This window comes from Gambusia affinis, linkage group LG15, assembly GCF_019740435.1.
Source record: "Gambusia affinis linkage group LG15, SWU_Gaff_1.0, whole genome shotgun sequence".
NCBI lineage: Eukaryota > Metazoa > Chordata > Actinopteri > Cyprinodontiformes > Poeciliidae > Gambusia > Gambusia affinis.
Window position 1 is genome coordinate 10,883,204 of NC_057882.1, and position 18,508 is coordinate 10,901,711.

Genomic DNA, 18,508 nt, shown 5'->3' on the forward strand with positions numbered 1-18,508 from the left:
GAGTCCACAAATACCGAACCACTGTAAAGTCATTTGTGTAAATCTCTATTATTTAGAGATAATAGTTCTGAGTAGCAATTCCCCAAAACATGTCTTTAAAATGTATTTATTTTTTACAAAAAAAATAAAGAAAAGAGCATAAACTATAGAGTCTGATGCTTTTCTATAATCAGCAGCTGTGACATCTTCGCTGGTTTTCAAATGAATTTCTATCATCAGTGCAACAGCGGCAAGAAAATCGATGGACACACTATGAACCAATTGCTCACGAGTTAATTTTATTTTCTACTAAAATACACATTCCATGCAGGTTTTTAATCACTTTTCACAACAGCCAACAGAAACACAATGAAACTACCTGGAGGCATTTTCTCCTCACAACGATAGGCAAATCAGATGTTAAAGTCGGTACAGTATTTTGTTTTGTGCAAATTCTGAGTGGCCTCTACGAACAGCGAGTCTCTGTCTGCTGTTACGAGTTTTGACTGCAGAGAACCGAGCTTATTGAATCACAGTCCTGCACATGTTTACATATTCAGCCTGGAAAAAAAATAATAAAAAAAAAAAGAAGGCCTGTTCGCAAAATCCTGTTTAATGTGCAAGGAACAAATAAAGTACTGCTTTAGATATAAATATTAAAGCTCAATAAATTTGTGGTCAGCTGAAAGTAGCATATTAAAAACATTAATGCGTTTGGTTTCAAGTAATAAATGTACAATAAATGTACAACCTTTTTGCCAGTCACCACGGATGCAAGTGTAAGCAGTGTTTACATTTTGGGAAAAAAAAAATTAAAAAATGGTACGTTTGAGATTTTTGCTTTTTGGCAACGTCATAAATAAGCAGCACTTAATTCTTCTATGTCAAATTTAGAGACATAGAAGTTTTTCCCTGTCAGTCATGACCATAAATAATCCGAGTTGAAGGAAGTTCGTCATCAAGAATAACAACTATAACTTTAAAAATAACGGTTGAATTACATTTTAGCCTGAATCGCAGTAATTATTACAATAAGCTGGCAAATAAAATTATTTTTTAAGATTGATTCTAATGAACAAAAGTGCAATTGTTGGCATTTCACCCAGACTTAACAGAATTGTTGCTGTGAATAATTTTCCAGAATAGAAATTAAACCATAACTATAATTACATTTGGTCATCACAGTAATGAGGGCCTCTGAAGTTAATCCAATCTCTTCTTTTAACAATCGCCAGATTACCAATATGATGCCTGTGCTAATGAAAATATGAGTAAAATTCACCACTGATCCCATTCTGGTTGGTAGACTCTCCCAATTCCTCTAGTCAAGTTACGTTTTGGGCCCATAAAGAGGCTGTAAAAAAAAAAAAAAAGCATGCAGGATGTTCAATTGATGCATTTGATGCATCAATCCTGTTGTGGGAAATTATTCTCCATTGTTCTTTACTTTCACAACATCCCAATAAATCTGATGTGATTTTTAATAAATAAAACATCCTACATGTAGAGCTAGAATTAACTTTCAAGACGCATCTTTTATGAGGCGTACTAATATATATTGAGAAAGCTCTAAATATCTGATTTCAGGCCAAACTGTGGTAGTTACATTTTCTAGCCACTGACAGTTTCTACTAACCCATCATAAGTGCAACTGTGAGCCATTTTTGACCATGACAGACTTTAACTCACAGGTAAACAGTCTATTATGCCTGTGCAGTGCAGCTGAAACTATAAAATACACTTCAACATTTTGATGTACAAAAGACAAATAATCCGTCCATTTCTTTCTCATCAGGTAAATAATTATAAATTCTTCCTTTTCAGTAGAAGTGCAACACCTAAAATATGAATTTCAGCAGTTCTTCACCGGCTCCATGCCAAAATTCATGACAGAATTTGAAATGCTTAAAGGGCAGATATACTTTATGAGAGAAATAATTATTGCATGTTATTGTTATTAAGCAGATAAAAAATTTTTTTAAAGCTCTAAAATTTAACAGCGCTGTAGTTGCATGTCTTAAAAACAGAAAATGAGTACAACAGATGGATGATGACGTGTCATCTGTTTGTTTCACACAGAAAAAAAACAACAAAGAAACTCATGGTGACTGCAGTTGTTTGTGAGCATAAAGTTTATCAGATAAAAAAAGTGCTTTTTACTATTTACTAGTCCTCTCAGAGCAAAACCTCTACTGATATAGAGAAAAATAACTCTCTCTAAACTGTCGTCCTGCATTTTCAGTCACAATAATCAAACAAAGCTGATTATTGTGCTTTTTTTTCTCTGCGTCTGAGCTAAATGAACATGCGTCTCACTGCAGCGTGAGACTGAGTGTCTATCAGTAGCTTAACTTCCCCTCCCTTATTATTCACTACTGTGGAGTATTGAAAACATACTGGGCTCAGCACAGAGCGCTTAAATCCATGCTTAGGGTGCTGGTTTATTAGGTTTCCAAGCCCTCCCAGATTTTCTGGGATATACATCTTTCCTTTATAAGCTGAAATTCAATCTGGGAGCCATTTTGTTAATCAACAACTTTCAGTTGTGGTCTCACAGCTGCCAAGTGATCAGTGTCTTCCCTGGGGAGGTTCTCTTTCTTTTCTTTTTTTAAGTATTTCCTTAAAGAACATAAAAATTATATCTCATGGGCTAAAAGCCGGAACATAATTGGAAAGTGAAAATAGTGAAAAAAGATTATATATGCTGTTTACAGCTTCATTATACTTAAACAATCGCACGAAGGCGTACTTCAATCTCCAAGTGATAATCTAAAATAAGACTGATTCTAAGAGTTCAGCTGAATGAGCTGCTTCGATAAAAAATAAAACAAATAATTCTTTTTTAAACAACTCACATATGTGATTCAGCATGTTTAGTCTCTTCAGTAATAAACTGCTTGCATGTTTACCTCCCCTCTCCTATTTTATTGACAGCTTTATGACCCTCCCTGTGACCTTCACAGGCAATCCACTGACAATGCTGCTGCACAGCTTCCATATAAAACAATCCAGCAGAAGGCATATGTGAATTAGAGTATACTAAATGTAAAGGAGAGGACTGTACGGAGGGAAATCTGCAGACTTGTTTGCAAGGCCCCCTATGATCTTCATGAGAAAATAAAGAGGTAGGCTAACTTTGCTGAGAAGAAAAAGTGACACTTCAATAAGATGCTGGAATGGCTTTGAAGTGCTCATCAAACATGCCACACACACAATACCAGCTTTAAAAATGACACTTCAAACACAGCATGCATAAATGAACCACATAACCTATTAAAAATAAGCCTATGCTCTTGCATAATTATAATAAGACTTACTTCACTCAAGGAGACCAGAAAACACATGACTCGTGCATTCACTATCTCCAGAATGTAAAACAGTAGTAAACACAGATGAATGTTACAGCACAGCACGTCAGGGGTGTTTTGATTGGATTTCTTCTAGTGGTGGGATAATATAAGGAGATCTCTGTCAATAACGGCCCAAATTCAGACCATCTTCTTCTCTTTCTTATCACCTGTCTGCATGACATCATTGAGGGAAAAGGTCATGAAGGCAATCTGCTCCAGTTCGCTTTCCTTCCCGCACTCCATCAGACAGGAGAACTGATCCTTGTCCACATTGTACGCCAGGTCCGAGTAACCGCTCGGCCCCCTGTGGATGATCCTGGGCCGGTCCCACCCGGACGAGTGCAAGGGGGATCGGTTCAAGTACACGCCCATGTCCCGCCGATTGGACTTGTTGGTCGGGTGCATGAACAGGAGCCAGGTTTGAGTGTCTGGTGAGAGGAGCGACGTGCCGCAGGCCTTGCTCTCGGCGTCGTCGTTGGGAACGAATTCAGGCGCGGGGAAGCCGATGACGCTGCCCTGGCAACCCGAGGGTTGCTCGACGAGCTCCCTGGCCATGTGGGGCTTATCGAAGTAGACGCCGCTGTTTTCGCTCAGGGCTTCACATCTGTGGCCCCCTGTGTGCCGGGCGTTGCAGTAAAGGTGGCTCCTTCCCTCGTGGTCGATGATCTCCGCCATTTCACATTCACAGGACTTCTTTTGAAGCATCTTCCCGATACGCCACGTCTGTCCAAAGTCCTCACTGTATATCGACAGCGCGCGTGGATACACCGTGCAAGGGAGTGGATAGGAACAGCATCTGTACGGGATGTAGTAGGCGTACGCGGGAATGATCAACCTGCCGTTCTCCAACTGAACGCCGTGGCCGGGCCCGACCGCGAAAGTGGCCCATTTGTGTATGGCTTCCCCAATCACACTCTCTGTAAGGTCCATCGCCTGGCTCCAGGTTTGCCCGTCGTCGCTGCTGCTCACACAGCAAAGACGGGCCTTGTTCTTACCTGTGACAATCTGCTTTATTTCTGTGGTGTTTCCCCATATGCAGATGAAAAACAGGAAGAGCGTCTTGCTGTTCTTCTCATACACAGGGCAGGGATTCATTGTGCGATGGTTTGGTAGAAATGCAGTCGAAATCTCCTGACTGGACGACCACTGAAAAAGAAGAAAAAACACATTTTTATCAGCAGCTTTATGCATATGAAAGAAACCAAAATTATAAGTCCAGGTTCCCAGAAGTTATTTATGAGACATGTGGAAGAAAGTGCTCAGAAATGACCAAAACTGAACGATCTACACTATCTGACACCAAACGTTGGCTTAGACAAAGATGGAACCAGCATCGTGCTTTAGAGATGCTTTCCTTTAGCAGAGAAACAGCAGAACTATACAGAGTAGATGGGAAGATAAGCTGACCTAAATAAATAGGAGAACTGCTGGAGGTTCACCTGGGATAATCTTGGTCAAATCTTGTTGACATGCTAGAATGACCTAGTCAAAGTCCACACCTCATTCCAGCTGAGATTTTCTAGCAAGTTTTGAACGTTTCTTTTCTCCAAACAATCAGACCAAGTCTGAGCTATATAATTTGAAAATCTTTTTATCATTTTCCTGTCGGTCTATCACGCTGACTCATTTAAAGTTTGTTTTTGAAAAGAAATATGAGAGAAAAGACGTGAATACAAAGGTGCAACAACCTGAACAGATCCATCCTCCTGGAGCAATCCTCTTCTCATAACCAGACGTTTGGCGTCGTGGTCATGAAAGGTGGTTCTTTTCTCTGCAAAGGCGAGGAATGTGTGACAGTGCCTCAGGTAGAGCAGAGCTGGAATCCTGTATGTGATCCCGCCTGATTCCCTCTCAAACAAAGTTGTTTTAGGGGGCTCCTCGACGCTCACACTTTTCGATGATTTGTTCCCCATGGCGGATGAGAGTTCCTGCAACAGAAATATTGCACACACGAACACACACCAGTCTTTTAGAATCTTGCAGGAACAACCTTTGACAGAAGCTCAGCCTCGCAGGTAGAGTTCACACTCCAGTGCTTCCTCCTCACGCACAGAGACGCATAAGAGCGTAAACACCGAGCAGACAACGGAGCCCTTACCTTCACCTGTCGCTTTTCACCTGCCTCTAACCTCGGCTCGGCGTTGTAGAGTCCATTTGGCTGCGAAACCAGGAACCTCTGATGTTCACGACAGTGATGTTGGAGGTTCATGCAGAAACGAAGACGGTAACGAAGCGAGAAGTACATTCACACTCACTTCCGGGATTGCTCTGAATGTGACGTCGAGTTTAAATGGACCCCTGAGGTTTTCGGTTTGTGTTTATTTCATTAACGCAGTGGAGGCGACGTTTAATTGTTGCTAACAACGACAACAACAATTGAAGCCACCTGGTTGGGAAAACAACTGTAACGAGGAAATAAATGTCATATTTACTTATCAAATATTGCTGTATATACTCGCTTTCCGTTACATTGATGTGGAGGGTAGAATCTTAAAAATTTTGCCACTCTTTGATGAGTCTTTCTTCCGCATGTAAACCTCGTTTGTTACCGCCACCTGCTGGATGAGAGGACACACTCTCCCTTTTCAGTCTGTTGCTAGGATACAGAGCGCTACACTACTCAGCATAAGCTATACCGAGACATCCGGTAGCTTTAAAAACAGGCGTAAAAAGTTTTCCAGACGACAGGGAAACGGGAAGACATTACCTAATACATTTTCTACAGGTAGAGACCACAAAAAGGAAGGAAAGAAGGTAAGGTAATTAAGTCATATTAATTAGCTGCTCGAAAGCAACACAATGTTTTTGATTTTATGGTTACATGACTCTGCAGTTTGCTAAGAAAACAGGAAAAACAAGGACAGGATCTGGATTTTCGTAAACGAAGAGAAGGAACACAGAAGACCAGAGCAACAGAAGAACAAGAAAGTACAGAAAAGGATGAAGAAGATTCATAAGAAAGGTGCAAACAAGGAGATTAATTCTTTTTTTAAATTGATTTTAAAAACTACTATGACGACCAGAGTGTGCTTCACACATTCTGTGTAGCATTCAAATAAGCAAATGAGAAAATAGCAATGTTGTGTGACTGTACAGTGGTGCAGTCAGGTGTTGCCTTGGAGCAAGAAGGAAAACATTCAGTAGGCTTAAAAGGTCTTAAAAAGCAACACATTATCTAAAGACAAAATCTGACATCTTTCAGTGAGGAAAAGATTACAAAGCCATGTTTGAGGTTTTAGCAAGGGTGATACAGTGACCTGTCCAGGTCAAGAAAGAACCCAGAACAACATGTAATTGTTGAATGGTTGTGATTCAACAATAAGAAAGAGACTGGGGAGGAAATTGTATCTTTGGGAGAGTTTCAAGACAAACACCACCAACACAAACCACACAAAAGCCTGTCACATATTTCAAAAAACAAAAAACATCTTCCCTATGAAACAAAGTTTCCTACGAACTTTGAGAAAATACTGATGACACAGCCTCAACAAGTTGCCATATTGATTGAAATGACCTTAAACTTTAGCACAATTATGTGTTGAAGGGACTATGTAGCAGAACAATGAATTGAAGTACAGCAGCAAATCAACCTCTTAATGGTTAAAAGAACCCAATGTGAAAGCTTTGGTTTGGCTTAGTCAAAGTCAAGATCAAGTGTGGTTCATTTTAAGCAATCTCTTGGACCAAAAGGCCTCTTCAGCAAAATGAAACACTTGTTACCAATTTTCACAAAAAAAGCGGATCATTATAATCATTATAATGATTAGCTGCTTTTTGCATTTACCCAGGTTGTCTCTGTCAACTAATATAAACAACTATTTTATTATTTCAAACAAAGTGTAGGACTTCTGTCAGTAAAACATCCACCAGCCTGGATGAGAAAATGTTTCTCAGTCATTTTTAAAGGTTCAAAAAAAATATTTTGATGTTGTTTGGAAGAATAAAAGGGTGTTCAGGGTTACTGCACTATATAATCAGCTCTCATTATAAAAATAAAGCTAATTTTACAGTGTTTTGGCACAAACATTTTCATTATTAATGATGCTTAGGTTAAATTTTTTGAAAATAAAAAAATATCTGCATCTAAGTTTTTTTGTTTTGTTTTGTTTTTTTCTCCAACTTGCAGAGCCCGGTTTTTTGATTATCACACACAGAAAACCAAAGCAGCAGAATAGGACAAAAACAACTCCTACGAAAGGCGCAAACAAGGACGACGGGGCTCCAGCTCGGACCACATTAGATAGACGCTTATTGGTGAGAAACGGTAGCAGGTCTCTGTAATTTAAAATCGCTGTGCTGACCGTAGTTAGTTGTTTGTCTGCTTGTGCAGCTCCAGTTACACTGTGTGGATAAGCCGTCCCAACTCTACTCCGTCGACATCAGTGAAAAAAATCTGACTTCTGTAAGATTTTTTAATTTTTTCTTTTTACACTTTGCGTTTGCTCTCCTGTTAGTGACGGTGACTAACTAATTTCCTGAACTCGCACAGGTAAAGCCAGAAGAGCTGAAGGCCTTTGTAAATGTAGCCCACGTCAATGCAGCTGAAAACTTCCTCTCTTTAGGTGATTCGTTTCACACTGATTCGTCCTCAGGTTGATTTTCTTCCTTTTCTATTTGCCGTCTAAAAACCCGGTCATCCTCTGCAGGGTCATTCAGTGGCTTCCGGTCTTTGAGAGAACTTGATCTGACGTTCAATAACATCAAAAACATGGATTTCGATGTTGCTGACTTCCCTCATTTAGAGGTAAGATGGCCTTAAATACAGTCTAGAGATGTGGAAAAAAATCATTGATTGTAAAAGTATTCAAGTCATTTCAACTTCTCCATATTTTGTATTGATACAACCACAAGCTCAAAGTTATTGTAATAGGATTTTGATTGATAGATGAACATGAATTTGTGCATAATGGCAATTTTTTTTTCAATCTACATGCAAAATGCTACGTGTGGTGAAAAATCCACTACATATAACCCTGAATAAAATGAAAAATGACAGCATCAGTCTGTGCAGATGCCTATTTTCAACAGACCTAGTCAAAGTCCGAATCTAAAGTCTAAATCTAACTGAGGAAAAAATGCTTTTCAGATGCTCGTCTGAAAATAGCTCAGAGTTTGAGCTATTTTTTTGACACAATTCAGTGTCTGCACAGACAAAGCTGGTAGGGAAATACAAAAAAAAAATACATAGATTGATGATTGTGGTTTTAAAGAGAGGATGTGAATATTCCTAATGCAATGTGCTTTAATTCTCACAGGTCTTAAATTTGTCCTTCAACACCTTACCAGCAGAAGTTTTACACAAGTTCGGTCAGTTTCCACGTCTTAAAGCTCTTAATCTGACCAGAAATCAGCTCAAGAGTCTTCCTCTCAATTTTGGTCCCTCACACAGCATGTAAGAACATCAGAAACAAAAAAGGCCATTTATAATATTTTAATGCTTCTGTTTAAATTTGATTAGTTGAACACGTGATGAATTTGTTGTTTTCTTTGCTGACTTCTCTGCAGCATGTTATTCTGTCAACACTGACGTCCTTTTTTGCCAAAAATGTAAAAATGAATCCACTCTAGCAGGGTATTTCTTGAACATACTAGTATATTGGGCACAACCTCTGAAGTAGTTTTAAATCTGACCAAAAGGTGGCGTACAAGTGCACCAAATTTCTATTTCTCTTTCAGATCATCTACTCTGGTACACTCTAAAACTGCTCAGAGTTTTAATTACCAACCTTCTTGCCTACATTATTTAAAGTTACTGTTTATTGTTAGTGTGGGCATAAATAAATCTTGTAATTGAAACAAATTGTAAACATTTTCCTTTTTTGTTTTTGTGCTTGCAGGCTGTCTGAAAAGGGAGCCAAACAGTTTGAGGCTCTTGAAGTCCTGATGCTTAACTACAACAGTCTGACCTCTAGTGTCTTCTACAGCCTTACGCACCTGAAGAGGTTTGTCATTTTATACCTAATGCAAACTCCTCTCATCATCTCCTAATGTTGGTGCAAATTGTGCCGCAGGCTGAAGCATCTGAACCTAGAGGGAAACCGCATCACAGAAATACCTTGCAAGGAAGTGAAGGAGAGTTCAAAACCCGCTTTGAGGGAAGGTAGAGAGGAAGGTAAAACGTGCTGTTCTCAATCTGTGAGATTTTTACCTCCATTATCATCATCATCATCATCCGCTCTATGACTGTGAGGAAGATAAACACAATCCTTTGTCTAGTTGTTTTATTTTATTTTTTTATTTGGTTTCATGTTTTAGCTAATTTCTAGTAGACGTTTCCTCACCCGTGAAGATCAATGACATGTTCTCTTGTCTTTCACATTTTGGACAGTGCTTATCTAGGAAGGGCCTTTGTGTTGCTTTCCCCAGGAAACCAGAGAGTTTTGGATGACTACACTGTAAAAAAAAAAAAAAGAAAAAGTCGCTAATTTACTGTAAAATACCAGCAGCTCTAGTTGCCAGAATTTTACCCCAGTTATGCGGTAAAATTCTGGCAACCACAGCCAAGAGTGTAGTTATGTTATGGGTTGCTCAACCCATAACTTAAATATGTAACAAACAAATTACCAAAAGCCCCAAAAGTTGTTTTATAGGTGTTGCAACATGCCTCCAGCTGTTTTGAAATAGCAGCGGAGCGCAACTTGGGCACGTCACCAGTCAAAACATAAACCAGGACTATCTCACGATGTCTCCCTTTTCAGACATCGAGTCTAAAATCGACCACCACATTGAGATCATGGAGATCCTTCACGCGCTCAGGGAGGACGACTGCCGGCGTTCCAGTCTGCTGCTGCCTGAGCTCCAGTGCCTCAATCTGGCCAACAACCAGGTGAGCGACGTGTTGATGTTTCAAATTGTCTTTGGCCGTCTGTCTCGTCTCATCAGCGTTCTGCCGTCAGATCGCCTCAGAGGAAGCTGTGGTTGCTGCCGCTCTTTTCCCAAAGCTCTGTGAATTAGACATCCACTGCAATCCTCTAACCACAAAGAGGAGAGGTATTCCTGCATTCTGCCAGATAGCTGTCGAAGGCGGTTGCCGGATTGCTCAAATTCACTTTCGTGTTTTTGTTTAAACCCAGGAGAAACGGCTTTACTGACTTATTTCCTTCAAGACAGGCTTGGAATAAAGATAAAGAGAGAGGAGGATGAAGGTTTTCTGCAACTTTCCCTGAAGGTGTGTGTTTATCCAGGATGGAAGGTGGGGTGTGTTCTGCATTGACAGGAACGGTGAATATTTGGACTCATGAAGACAGATTGACCAAATGAGAGATTTTATTTTTCCAAACTCCAAAAATTCAAACATGAGAAGAATTGCTGAGGTTTACATACCACTTTAAGTTTTTTGGTTGTTTTTACTTTTATCATGTTACAATCCCACATTTCAATGCATTTTATTGAAAACAAAGTTCAAATAAACATCTGAAAAGTGCGGCATGCACTTGTGTTCAGCCCACTTGAGTTTGTACTTCATAGACAACTCTTGCTGAAACAACACCGTCTCTCCCAACCTTACATATCTTTAGGCAGAACCTTTGTGAGTTCTTCTTCTCAAGTCGAGCTGTGCAACAATTTTTCAATTAGATTTAGGTCTGAACTTGGACTAGGCCATTCTGACACTATTTACACCATTCCTTTACAGCTCTGGCTTCATTCCAGGGGTTGTTGTCCTGCTTGGCATTAAAACTTTGTCCCAAACTGAAGTTTTTTGCAGCCTCTAACATTTTTCTTTCTTCCACTGCCTACATTAAATCCATTCATCTTCCCATCAGTTATGTTTTGTACTCAACAATCCTGTAAAGCTGAATTCATCTGTTGCTGGTACTTAGTGTCTTTGTCCTTAATCGCGGTTCTAAGAGGGGCTGGATACAAACGTCTGCCATACTTTACACATTCATATTTGTCAATATGTTTTAAAATCATGTTTCAATTTCCCTCCACTTCACAATATTTGCCGAATATTAAAACCGAGTAAGCCATGCTGCGGTTAATGGCTCAGACATGATTGAGTTTATGGACTATGAGCAGTAGATGCACAATGCTCATAGTTGATTTTTTATTATAATTTTTTTTTTTTCCCACAGAAGCCGTCAAAGATGCCATTTAAGTCGGATTCAACGTGTGTGAGACGCTTTCAGGACAACAAAGAACCAAAAAGTGATCCGAGAACAACGCGACCCGAGGACAAGAATAAAAGCAAAAGTGGGGAAAACGCAAAGCTCTTCTTCATTACTCAGGTTTGTGCATATTTTACTGTTTAAGATTTCAAATTCTTAAGCTCCCTTGTGGGTTTGTGTCAAATGACTTCCCCTTCACACGTCTTCCTGCCGTGTTCACAGACAGAAGATGAAGCTGAGCTTCAGCTGGTTTCTTCATCGAATCAGAAGGAATCTGCACAAAACAGAGCCGGTCCGGGACGACCCGTACGCTACGACATGATAATGGATGTAAAGCCACTTCCCTACATCGGTGCGCAGGGATAGATATGGTTCTCTCTGCAGCTGCGTTAATATCTTGAGGAAACAAAACTCCGACCATACATTCGTCCTGGAGGGAATCGATATGTGCCTTTTGCTCTCGTCCTCTCAACAGGAATTCAAACAGCTGTTCAGATGCTGGATCACACACTGAGGACTCTGAACGTCTACAGAGACTCCAAACCCAGGCTTGATAGCATCCAGACGCCGTACAGCGAAATGAAGAAGAGGGTTTGATTTCCCTTTTCTGTTCTTTTAATCTTTTCACACGCACATCAATGCCAATTCCCTCCTCCTGTTTGTTCTGGGTACAGATAGAGGAGCTGCCACCTCTGAGACCAGCAAAGCAGCCGATCCAAAGGGTTGAGGAGTTGATCAAGGAAATAAAAGACAGTAGAGCAGCAAAAGTGGTTTCCTTAGGTATGCGAGTGTCTTCTGAGTCCTCGACATATTTTAGCATCCGTCGCCGTTTAACATTCACACAACCGCCTCTAGCCAATAAGTCGTACTTCCTGCCCTGTTGGAAGAAGTGTAGATATTTCTTTGGGATATGGTGGCAGAAATAACTTGCCCAATTCAATCTCACATTATTATCAATGTGTCTTTTCTGTACAGGCAGTGTTATGCACGACAGAGCAGCAAACAGTAAGGACTACAAGGAAGCCCTATGTCTGCTGAGGGACTTGAAGGAAACGCACAGGATGATGCATGACAAAACAATGGAACAAGAAGCCAGGTTGCAGTGTCAACATCCACATTAATACATGCTTTGCTTATGCAGACCCTTTTTTATTATTATTATTATTATTTTCGACCGGATCTGGACCCCGATACTGTGACTGAGTGGAGCGCAGTAAAATCAAAGACAACAAGACATGTTGAGCTTTTATTTGATTATTTGTGTTTGATTTTGACGGCAAGTAGATTCTGCTCAGTTAGCAGAGACCCTGAGAACGATATGGAAGAGAAAACCATAAGACGGCATCCAGAGCATCACAGTTCAGGTTGAGCTGTAGAGAAAATGTGTCTGCCGTTGTGACTTCATCTGCAGAAAATTTATTTATCTTAAGCTGTCTTTTTCTGACGGGTTGGGGCAGCTGCCTGCGCCACATCTGCGATCGCAGTCGATCCTCTAAATAAGCATTATATGCATCAAGCAGGACTTACTTTGGCCAGAGCTACTATTTATTACCTGCAGTGTGAGTAACATTTGCAAGCTTCGATGTGTTTTTCTGTCTCAAGGAAACGAATCACGGTAAACGGAGACGGCCTTCTCATTCAAGTTGATTCTAATCTGGTATTTGTTATGATTACAATGTCTTGTTGGTTGTTTATTATCCTCTAAGCTAATTATTTACAACCCATGTTATCAGGAAGGAGCGCAAGCTCTCTGGAACTGGAAGCGCTCGAGACTTTGAACAGACCTCTGCGCGGCTCAGCATGATTTATGATCCACATTACCGAAACAATCCCACTTTGGGTTCTGGGAAATTAACAAAGACGCCTCACGACTACAAAAGCCAAAACCTCATGCGTCTTATTACAACAGCCTTTGATTGCAGCTATGTTACATTTCCAGCCGTGTTCTGCTCGCGCTGTTCGTTGGCTTGTTTGATTTCACGGCCCTGTTGCTCATATGATTTCCATTATTTGTCTTCTGAGCAGCTTGCAGATGTGGAATGCACATCCAGCCTCAGCGGGATGAATCAGCTCGCAGCGTCAGGGTATTTCAAGTGGGGAGTTTTGCGTGTTTACGTTCATATCGGGGATATTTACCTCCTCCTGTTTGTAATGAATAATAAATGAGCTGTAAGTAAACGTTAAGATGAAGTGTCCGTCACCCCATCGGGTGCGTCAATCTCAATTTGGAAAAGTCTCGTGAGTGAAATTCATACCACCAAAAGCTTGAATTGTGTTTTTACTAAAAGCTAAACTAAAAATCGAGGCACAAAGTCTAATAGGTGGTAAAAGTATATGAAAAAAGGACTTATTTAAAGTCACTTTTTTCCTGGAATTAAAGAAAAAAGGGACATAATAAATTCTCAGTTGTGAACTGTTATTGAGGATGAGTCAAACTAAAAAATGAAAGCTGATGAAAACCTCTCAGTTAGCAGCGTTTGTGCCTCTGATTCTGGAAATAAAATAAAAAAAAGATTTATTTGGACTTTTATGACATATTTTAACCTAAGAAGGTTGATTAAAAGGCAGGGAGAGGGGCATGATCGCTCTCCTGTGGTTTGTGCTCATTTACTGGTAAATTTACTGTGAATGAGGAGAGCGAACAAAAATCCCAGCGTCACCAAGCCACAGACACCAGGCAGGAGATCCCATTTTTAAAAATCTATGTGCGCTTACTCATTTATTTCCACATTTTGGTTCTAGAACCACTCAAGAAAAGGCCATTTGAGAAAACGTTCACAAACAAGATGCATTCACAGTGAGTCCAGCTCATAACACAATCTACAAGACAAACAAGCTGCTGCTCTCAAAGTGATAATAATGAAGAAAGTACCGCTTTAATTCTTGTGTGAAAGCTGCGTTTTACGTTCTGCAGTTCTCTTGTGCAAGAAGTTGTTGTACACGTTTATGAGCTTCTCAGTTCTGGCCAGTGATCGGCTCTACAAATGGTTTTATTTTGAGGGTGCGCTCCTCGTCTCAAACATGCAAAACACTCCAGCAGCCTTCCAGGAATTAAATTTACCCACTTGTGCACATTAAGATGGCGTGGCAAGACAACAACAAAAAACTCCTTTATTTGCACATTTTGTCCCACATCAGGTGGTTTTTGAACTTCCAGCCAATGCGGTAAGATGAACCAGTTGACGTCTATTGTGTTCAGTCCAAAACAGACTCTTTTTTTTTTTCTTCTTTTTTTAAAGGTGGATTTAAGGCAGAAAACCGGAGAAAAATGATGTTTGAGAATCTAATAAGAATGAATCATAAAAGAATCTGTCAGCACAATGTGTTTCTGCTAAGAGGATCATTTCAAAGCACAAGATGATCCTCCAAATAATCCAAAGCATTAGTTATCGTTTTATAAATCAGCACTTCCAGCTAGAAGAATGAACCCATTAAAAGAACCAGAGGAGAACATATGAAACTCCAATCAGGCTGAACAAATTTGACCCTTTGGAAACATTTGGAAGTATGTGGGTTTGTTTTTTTGGGGGGGTTTTAAGAAGCATGAGATGAAATTTCTCATATTTTACTCCTGAAGTTCTATGACCTTATTTGTGGATTTTTGCAAATGAAATTGAAGCTACTTAAATGCCACAGTGACATTATATTCCCATCATGCAGTGAACTCTCGGATGGATGGGATTTAATGTCCTCGGATGTAATAAATAAAAATGCACATTGTTGCAGTTTGCGACTGGTTTGATTGCCACCTTGAGGAATTTTTCCATTAAAGTCTCTAAAGTGAATAAAAAAATAAAAATAAAAAAAACTGGAGTCATTGTATTTGAAAAGCAGACCAGCTAGTGGAGCCAGAGCTTAAATTAAACCACACAGGAGATGATGGTTTTGCAGTGAAGTCATCCATCCATCCATCCATTATCACCCTTCGTCCCTAATGGGGTCAGGAGGGTCGCTGATTTCTATCTCCAGCTGCGTCCCGGGCGAGAGGCGGGTTCACCCTGGACAGGTCGCCAGTCTATCGCAGGGCAACACAAAGACATACAAGACAAACAACACACTCACACACACACTCACACCTAGGGGGAATTTAGAGAAACCAATTAACCTGACAGTCATGTTTTTGGACTGTGGGAGGAAGCCGGAGAACCCGGAGAGAACCCACCATGCACAGGGAGAACATACAAACTCCATGCAGAAAGACCCCGGGCCGGGAATCGAACCCAGGACCTTCTTGCTGCAAGGCAACAGCTCTACCAACTGCTCCACTGTGCAGCCCATGCAGTGAAGTCAATAAAGTTTTTTATATGCCTCTGAAAAACTCACTTTTTTAACTTGGCTTTTTATTTAACATTACTTGTTTATGTGTTGTCATATTACATTTTTATTTATTATTTTTATCTTGCATAATACATGTTGCTGGTTGAATTTATCTATCAACTTTGTTGATTTTAGATGTGCTATAAAAAAAACTTTTTAATGTAGAATTGGAGAGATTTTTAATGAGACACCATCTGAAAGACTGAAGAGTGAAGTGGAGGGCAAATTATTTTTCCAAGTTTTTTATTTTATTTTATTTGCAAATTATGGTGCTTTGGAGATTTTGTTTGTTCTTTTTATGCATTAAGGGAATCTTGGCTGATCCAATCCTTCCCAATGACCAATAAAAATAAGGAAATGAGATCAACAAACAGGGATACCAGCGTTCCTCTGACTGCAGCTACTGGACCGATAAAAACTCAGTTTGGAAAACCACCGACACAGTTTTTCATCTGGGGTTCATGCATCTCCCCATTTTTACATCAAAACAAACAGGCCTCTCCTGAACTTTCTCTTCGCCTCTTTCTTTTAGCATGAAGACACGATGAGTCAAGTCAATAACTGGAAACACATTTTTATCCGTGCTTCTTTGTGATACAACAAAATCTGGCAGGGGAACTGGAAACTCCATCCAAGAGCAAAAAAAAAAAAAAAAAAACAGGAACACAGCGAAGAAAAGCAACGGTGGTCTGTGCTTCAGGAAGGCACATATCTTTAAATGAATTTTCATTTTTAAAATCCGCGTTACACATGTGAACATGGGACAGTTTAACCGCAGTCGCCGCAGCAATCAAGATTGAAAAAAAAAAAATAATAATAATAATAATAAAAATGTTTGGGTCTGAGTCTCGGAATGAGAGCCGGTGGCTTTCAGAAGAACCCAGCAGAGGCTCAGGCATCAGATTTGGCTCCGGGGAAGAAAGGCTCAAATACCTCATCAACACTCCTCATTACTAAAAGTGCCAAATGAGTTCACCACAGGCCGGACCTACTCATTATGTCTTTTGAGAGACAACTGAACTGTAACACGCTTATCGTGTCGAGCTGGAAAGACTTGGGACGCTCTCAATGGGGCCTATTATGAAACGCAGGCCAGAACTGTGAAGCTGTTCATCGTAATTCAGCCTCTCGTCCCGTGTGAGGGGAGCAAGGCTGAAAATGTCTTAAATATGTGCCCTGCTATTGTGCACGATTTCCTGGAAAGACTCCAACCGTCAGCTAAAAATGATCAGAGCCAGCTCAATTAGCGAGTGGATAAGAACCGTGGAGGGGGGGAATCAGCTCTTGATAGATTTCGGAAGTATTTTGATGAAGTCTAAACTCAGGGGTTCTGCTGAGCACCTTTATCGGCCATGAAAGCAAACGCATCTATCAGACTCAATTAACTTAACACAATTTGGCCCTCTTGGAATCAAAAGACTGCCCGCTTGATTTGAATGCTTCAGTTCCCCTCAAAAAAAAAAAAAAAAAAAACCTCGCAAGGAACAACTTGAGCTGAGCATTTTTGCATTTGTTTACAAGATTTTGATTGCTGCAAAAACAACGTAGAGGAAGTAGAGGAGTACGGAACGTGATCTTTTCCTGGCTCTGCGTGACGCCCTCTAAATCGTCTCGCCTTCGACTTCGCGTGCAAAAACAACAAGTATGACTTTTACAATATAAGCAGAAATTTATCGCCTGTAGTCAAACGTTTTCTGCTTTTTCTCTCTAGATCTGGATGGGCAGGGTGAGGAACTCATACACAGAGTGCTTCCAGAGTGCGTGATTTATACCCACTGACTGCCCCCGGCTGTTTTATTTGCCCGAGCCAAGACTAAGCATGCATAGCTGAATTGGCCCACAGGACTTATTCAAACATTCACGGAATGCCAACTGGAGGGATTTTCTGCAAATAAAAAAAAAAACTACAGATAACAAAACAAATTTGCACATTATTTACCTTGAAGGGAAAGGACGCGCTGGAAATTGACACTTAAAGGAGGGAGGTTTTTTACATAACTGAAATTAGATGGATAAAAAAAGGACAAGCTGACAGCTGCTTGTAGACTGTCAACTTTACTTTCAGAGTTTGATTGCCGAAATAAAAGTGATGGGTGGTATTACTTTGTGTTCCACATCATGAATATTTGTGTATTTACAAAGAGCCACATCTGTCTTCTTTTGTAAAGTTTGCAGAAACACATGTACAGAGCATCACTTTAATCTGTAAACAGCAGGACTGGAGTTCGACGCCCCTGTTCTATACAGTCACTCTCTGCATATTTATTTAAACTTTATTCAAACAGCATCGTATAACATTTTCATAGTTTTGTGACCATATCTTTGTAAAACCTGTCTGATGCCTGCATCCATGCAAACTGAGTCAAGCTGGTCTGATTAAAAACAAAATAAATGCATTTTTATTGAGGAAATAATTCAGAAGTCTTGAAATGAGTCTGAAGCTAACAGCAGGAAGACACGTGAGATCATTCCTTTTCACATGGTTAAAGCATAAAAGTACCTCCATAGAACAGTATTTAACAGAGAAATGAAGAAAGTACTGAGAAAAGAAATATATTTGTCCAAAATAGATCAGTCTTCTAAAATAAATCAGGTAATTTTTATAGTCTCCTGGGTTAGGTTCAATTAAGTTGTCATGATTCATTTGGTAGACTGTGTACATCCTGTTTTGCTGAGTCCTAAGTGGACCATTAAAAATCTAACCAGACTGATGACGACTGAACTAAAAAACTAAACGCACAATAAAGAAGTTTC

At 40.0% G+C, this 18,508-nt stretch overlaps 2 protein-coding genes across 2 annotated transcripts; one reads left to right on the forward strand and one right to left on the reverse strand.

Annotated features, from left to right (window-relative positions):
* Positions 1 to 257: 257 nt before the first annotated feature.
* Positions 258 to 5,685, reverse strand: LOC122845076 (sialidase-3-like). The gene is made up of 3 exons (XM_044141081.1): positions 5,428 to 5,685; positions 5,018 to 5,257; positions 258 to 4,475 (listed from the first exon to the last, which is right to left on the reverse strand). Exons 1-3 carry the CDS (start codon positions 5,572 to 5,574, stop codon positions 3,468 to 3,470), a joined length of 1,395 nt encoding a protein of 464 aa, XP_043997016.1. The 5' UTR covers positions 5,575 to 5,685; the 3' UTR covers positions 258 to 3,467.
* Positions 5,686 to 5,940: 255 nt separating this feature from the next.
* On the forward strand, positions 5,941 to 12,673 carry xrra1 (X-ray radiation resistance associated 1). Its single transcript, XM_044141080.1, has 17 exons — positions 5,941 to 6,083; positions 6,163 to 6,291; positions 7,456 to 7,583; positions 7,660 to 7,731; positions 7,819 to 7,891; positions 7,976 to 8,073; positions 8,585 to 8,721; positions 9,167 to 9,271; positions 9,341 to 9,441; positions 10,028 to 10,155; positions 10,226 to 10,319; positions 10,403 to 10,497; positions 11,405 to 11,557; positions 11,660 to 11,789; positions 11,913 to 12,028; positions 12,112 to 12,217; positions 12,413 to 12,673. The coding sequence occupies exons 2-17, from the start codon at positions 6,270 to 6,272 to the stop codon at positions 12,556 to 12,558; spliced, it is 1,704 nt and encodes a 567-aa protein (XP_043997015.1). The 5' UTR covers positions 5,941 to 6,083; positions 6,163 to 6,269; the 3' UTR covers positions 12,559 to 12,673.
* The last annotated feature ends 5,835 nt before the right edge of the window (positions 12,674 to 18,508 follow it).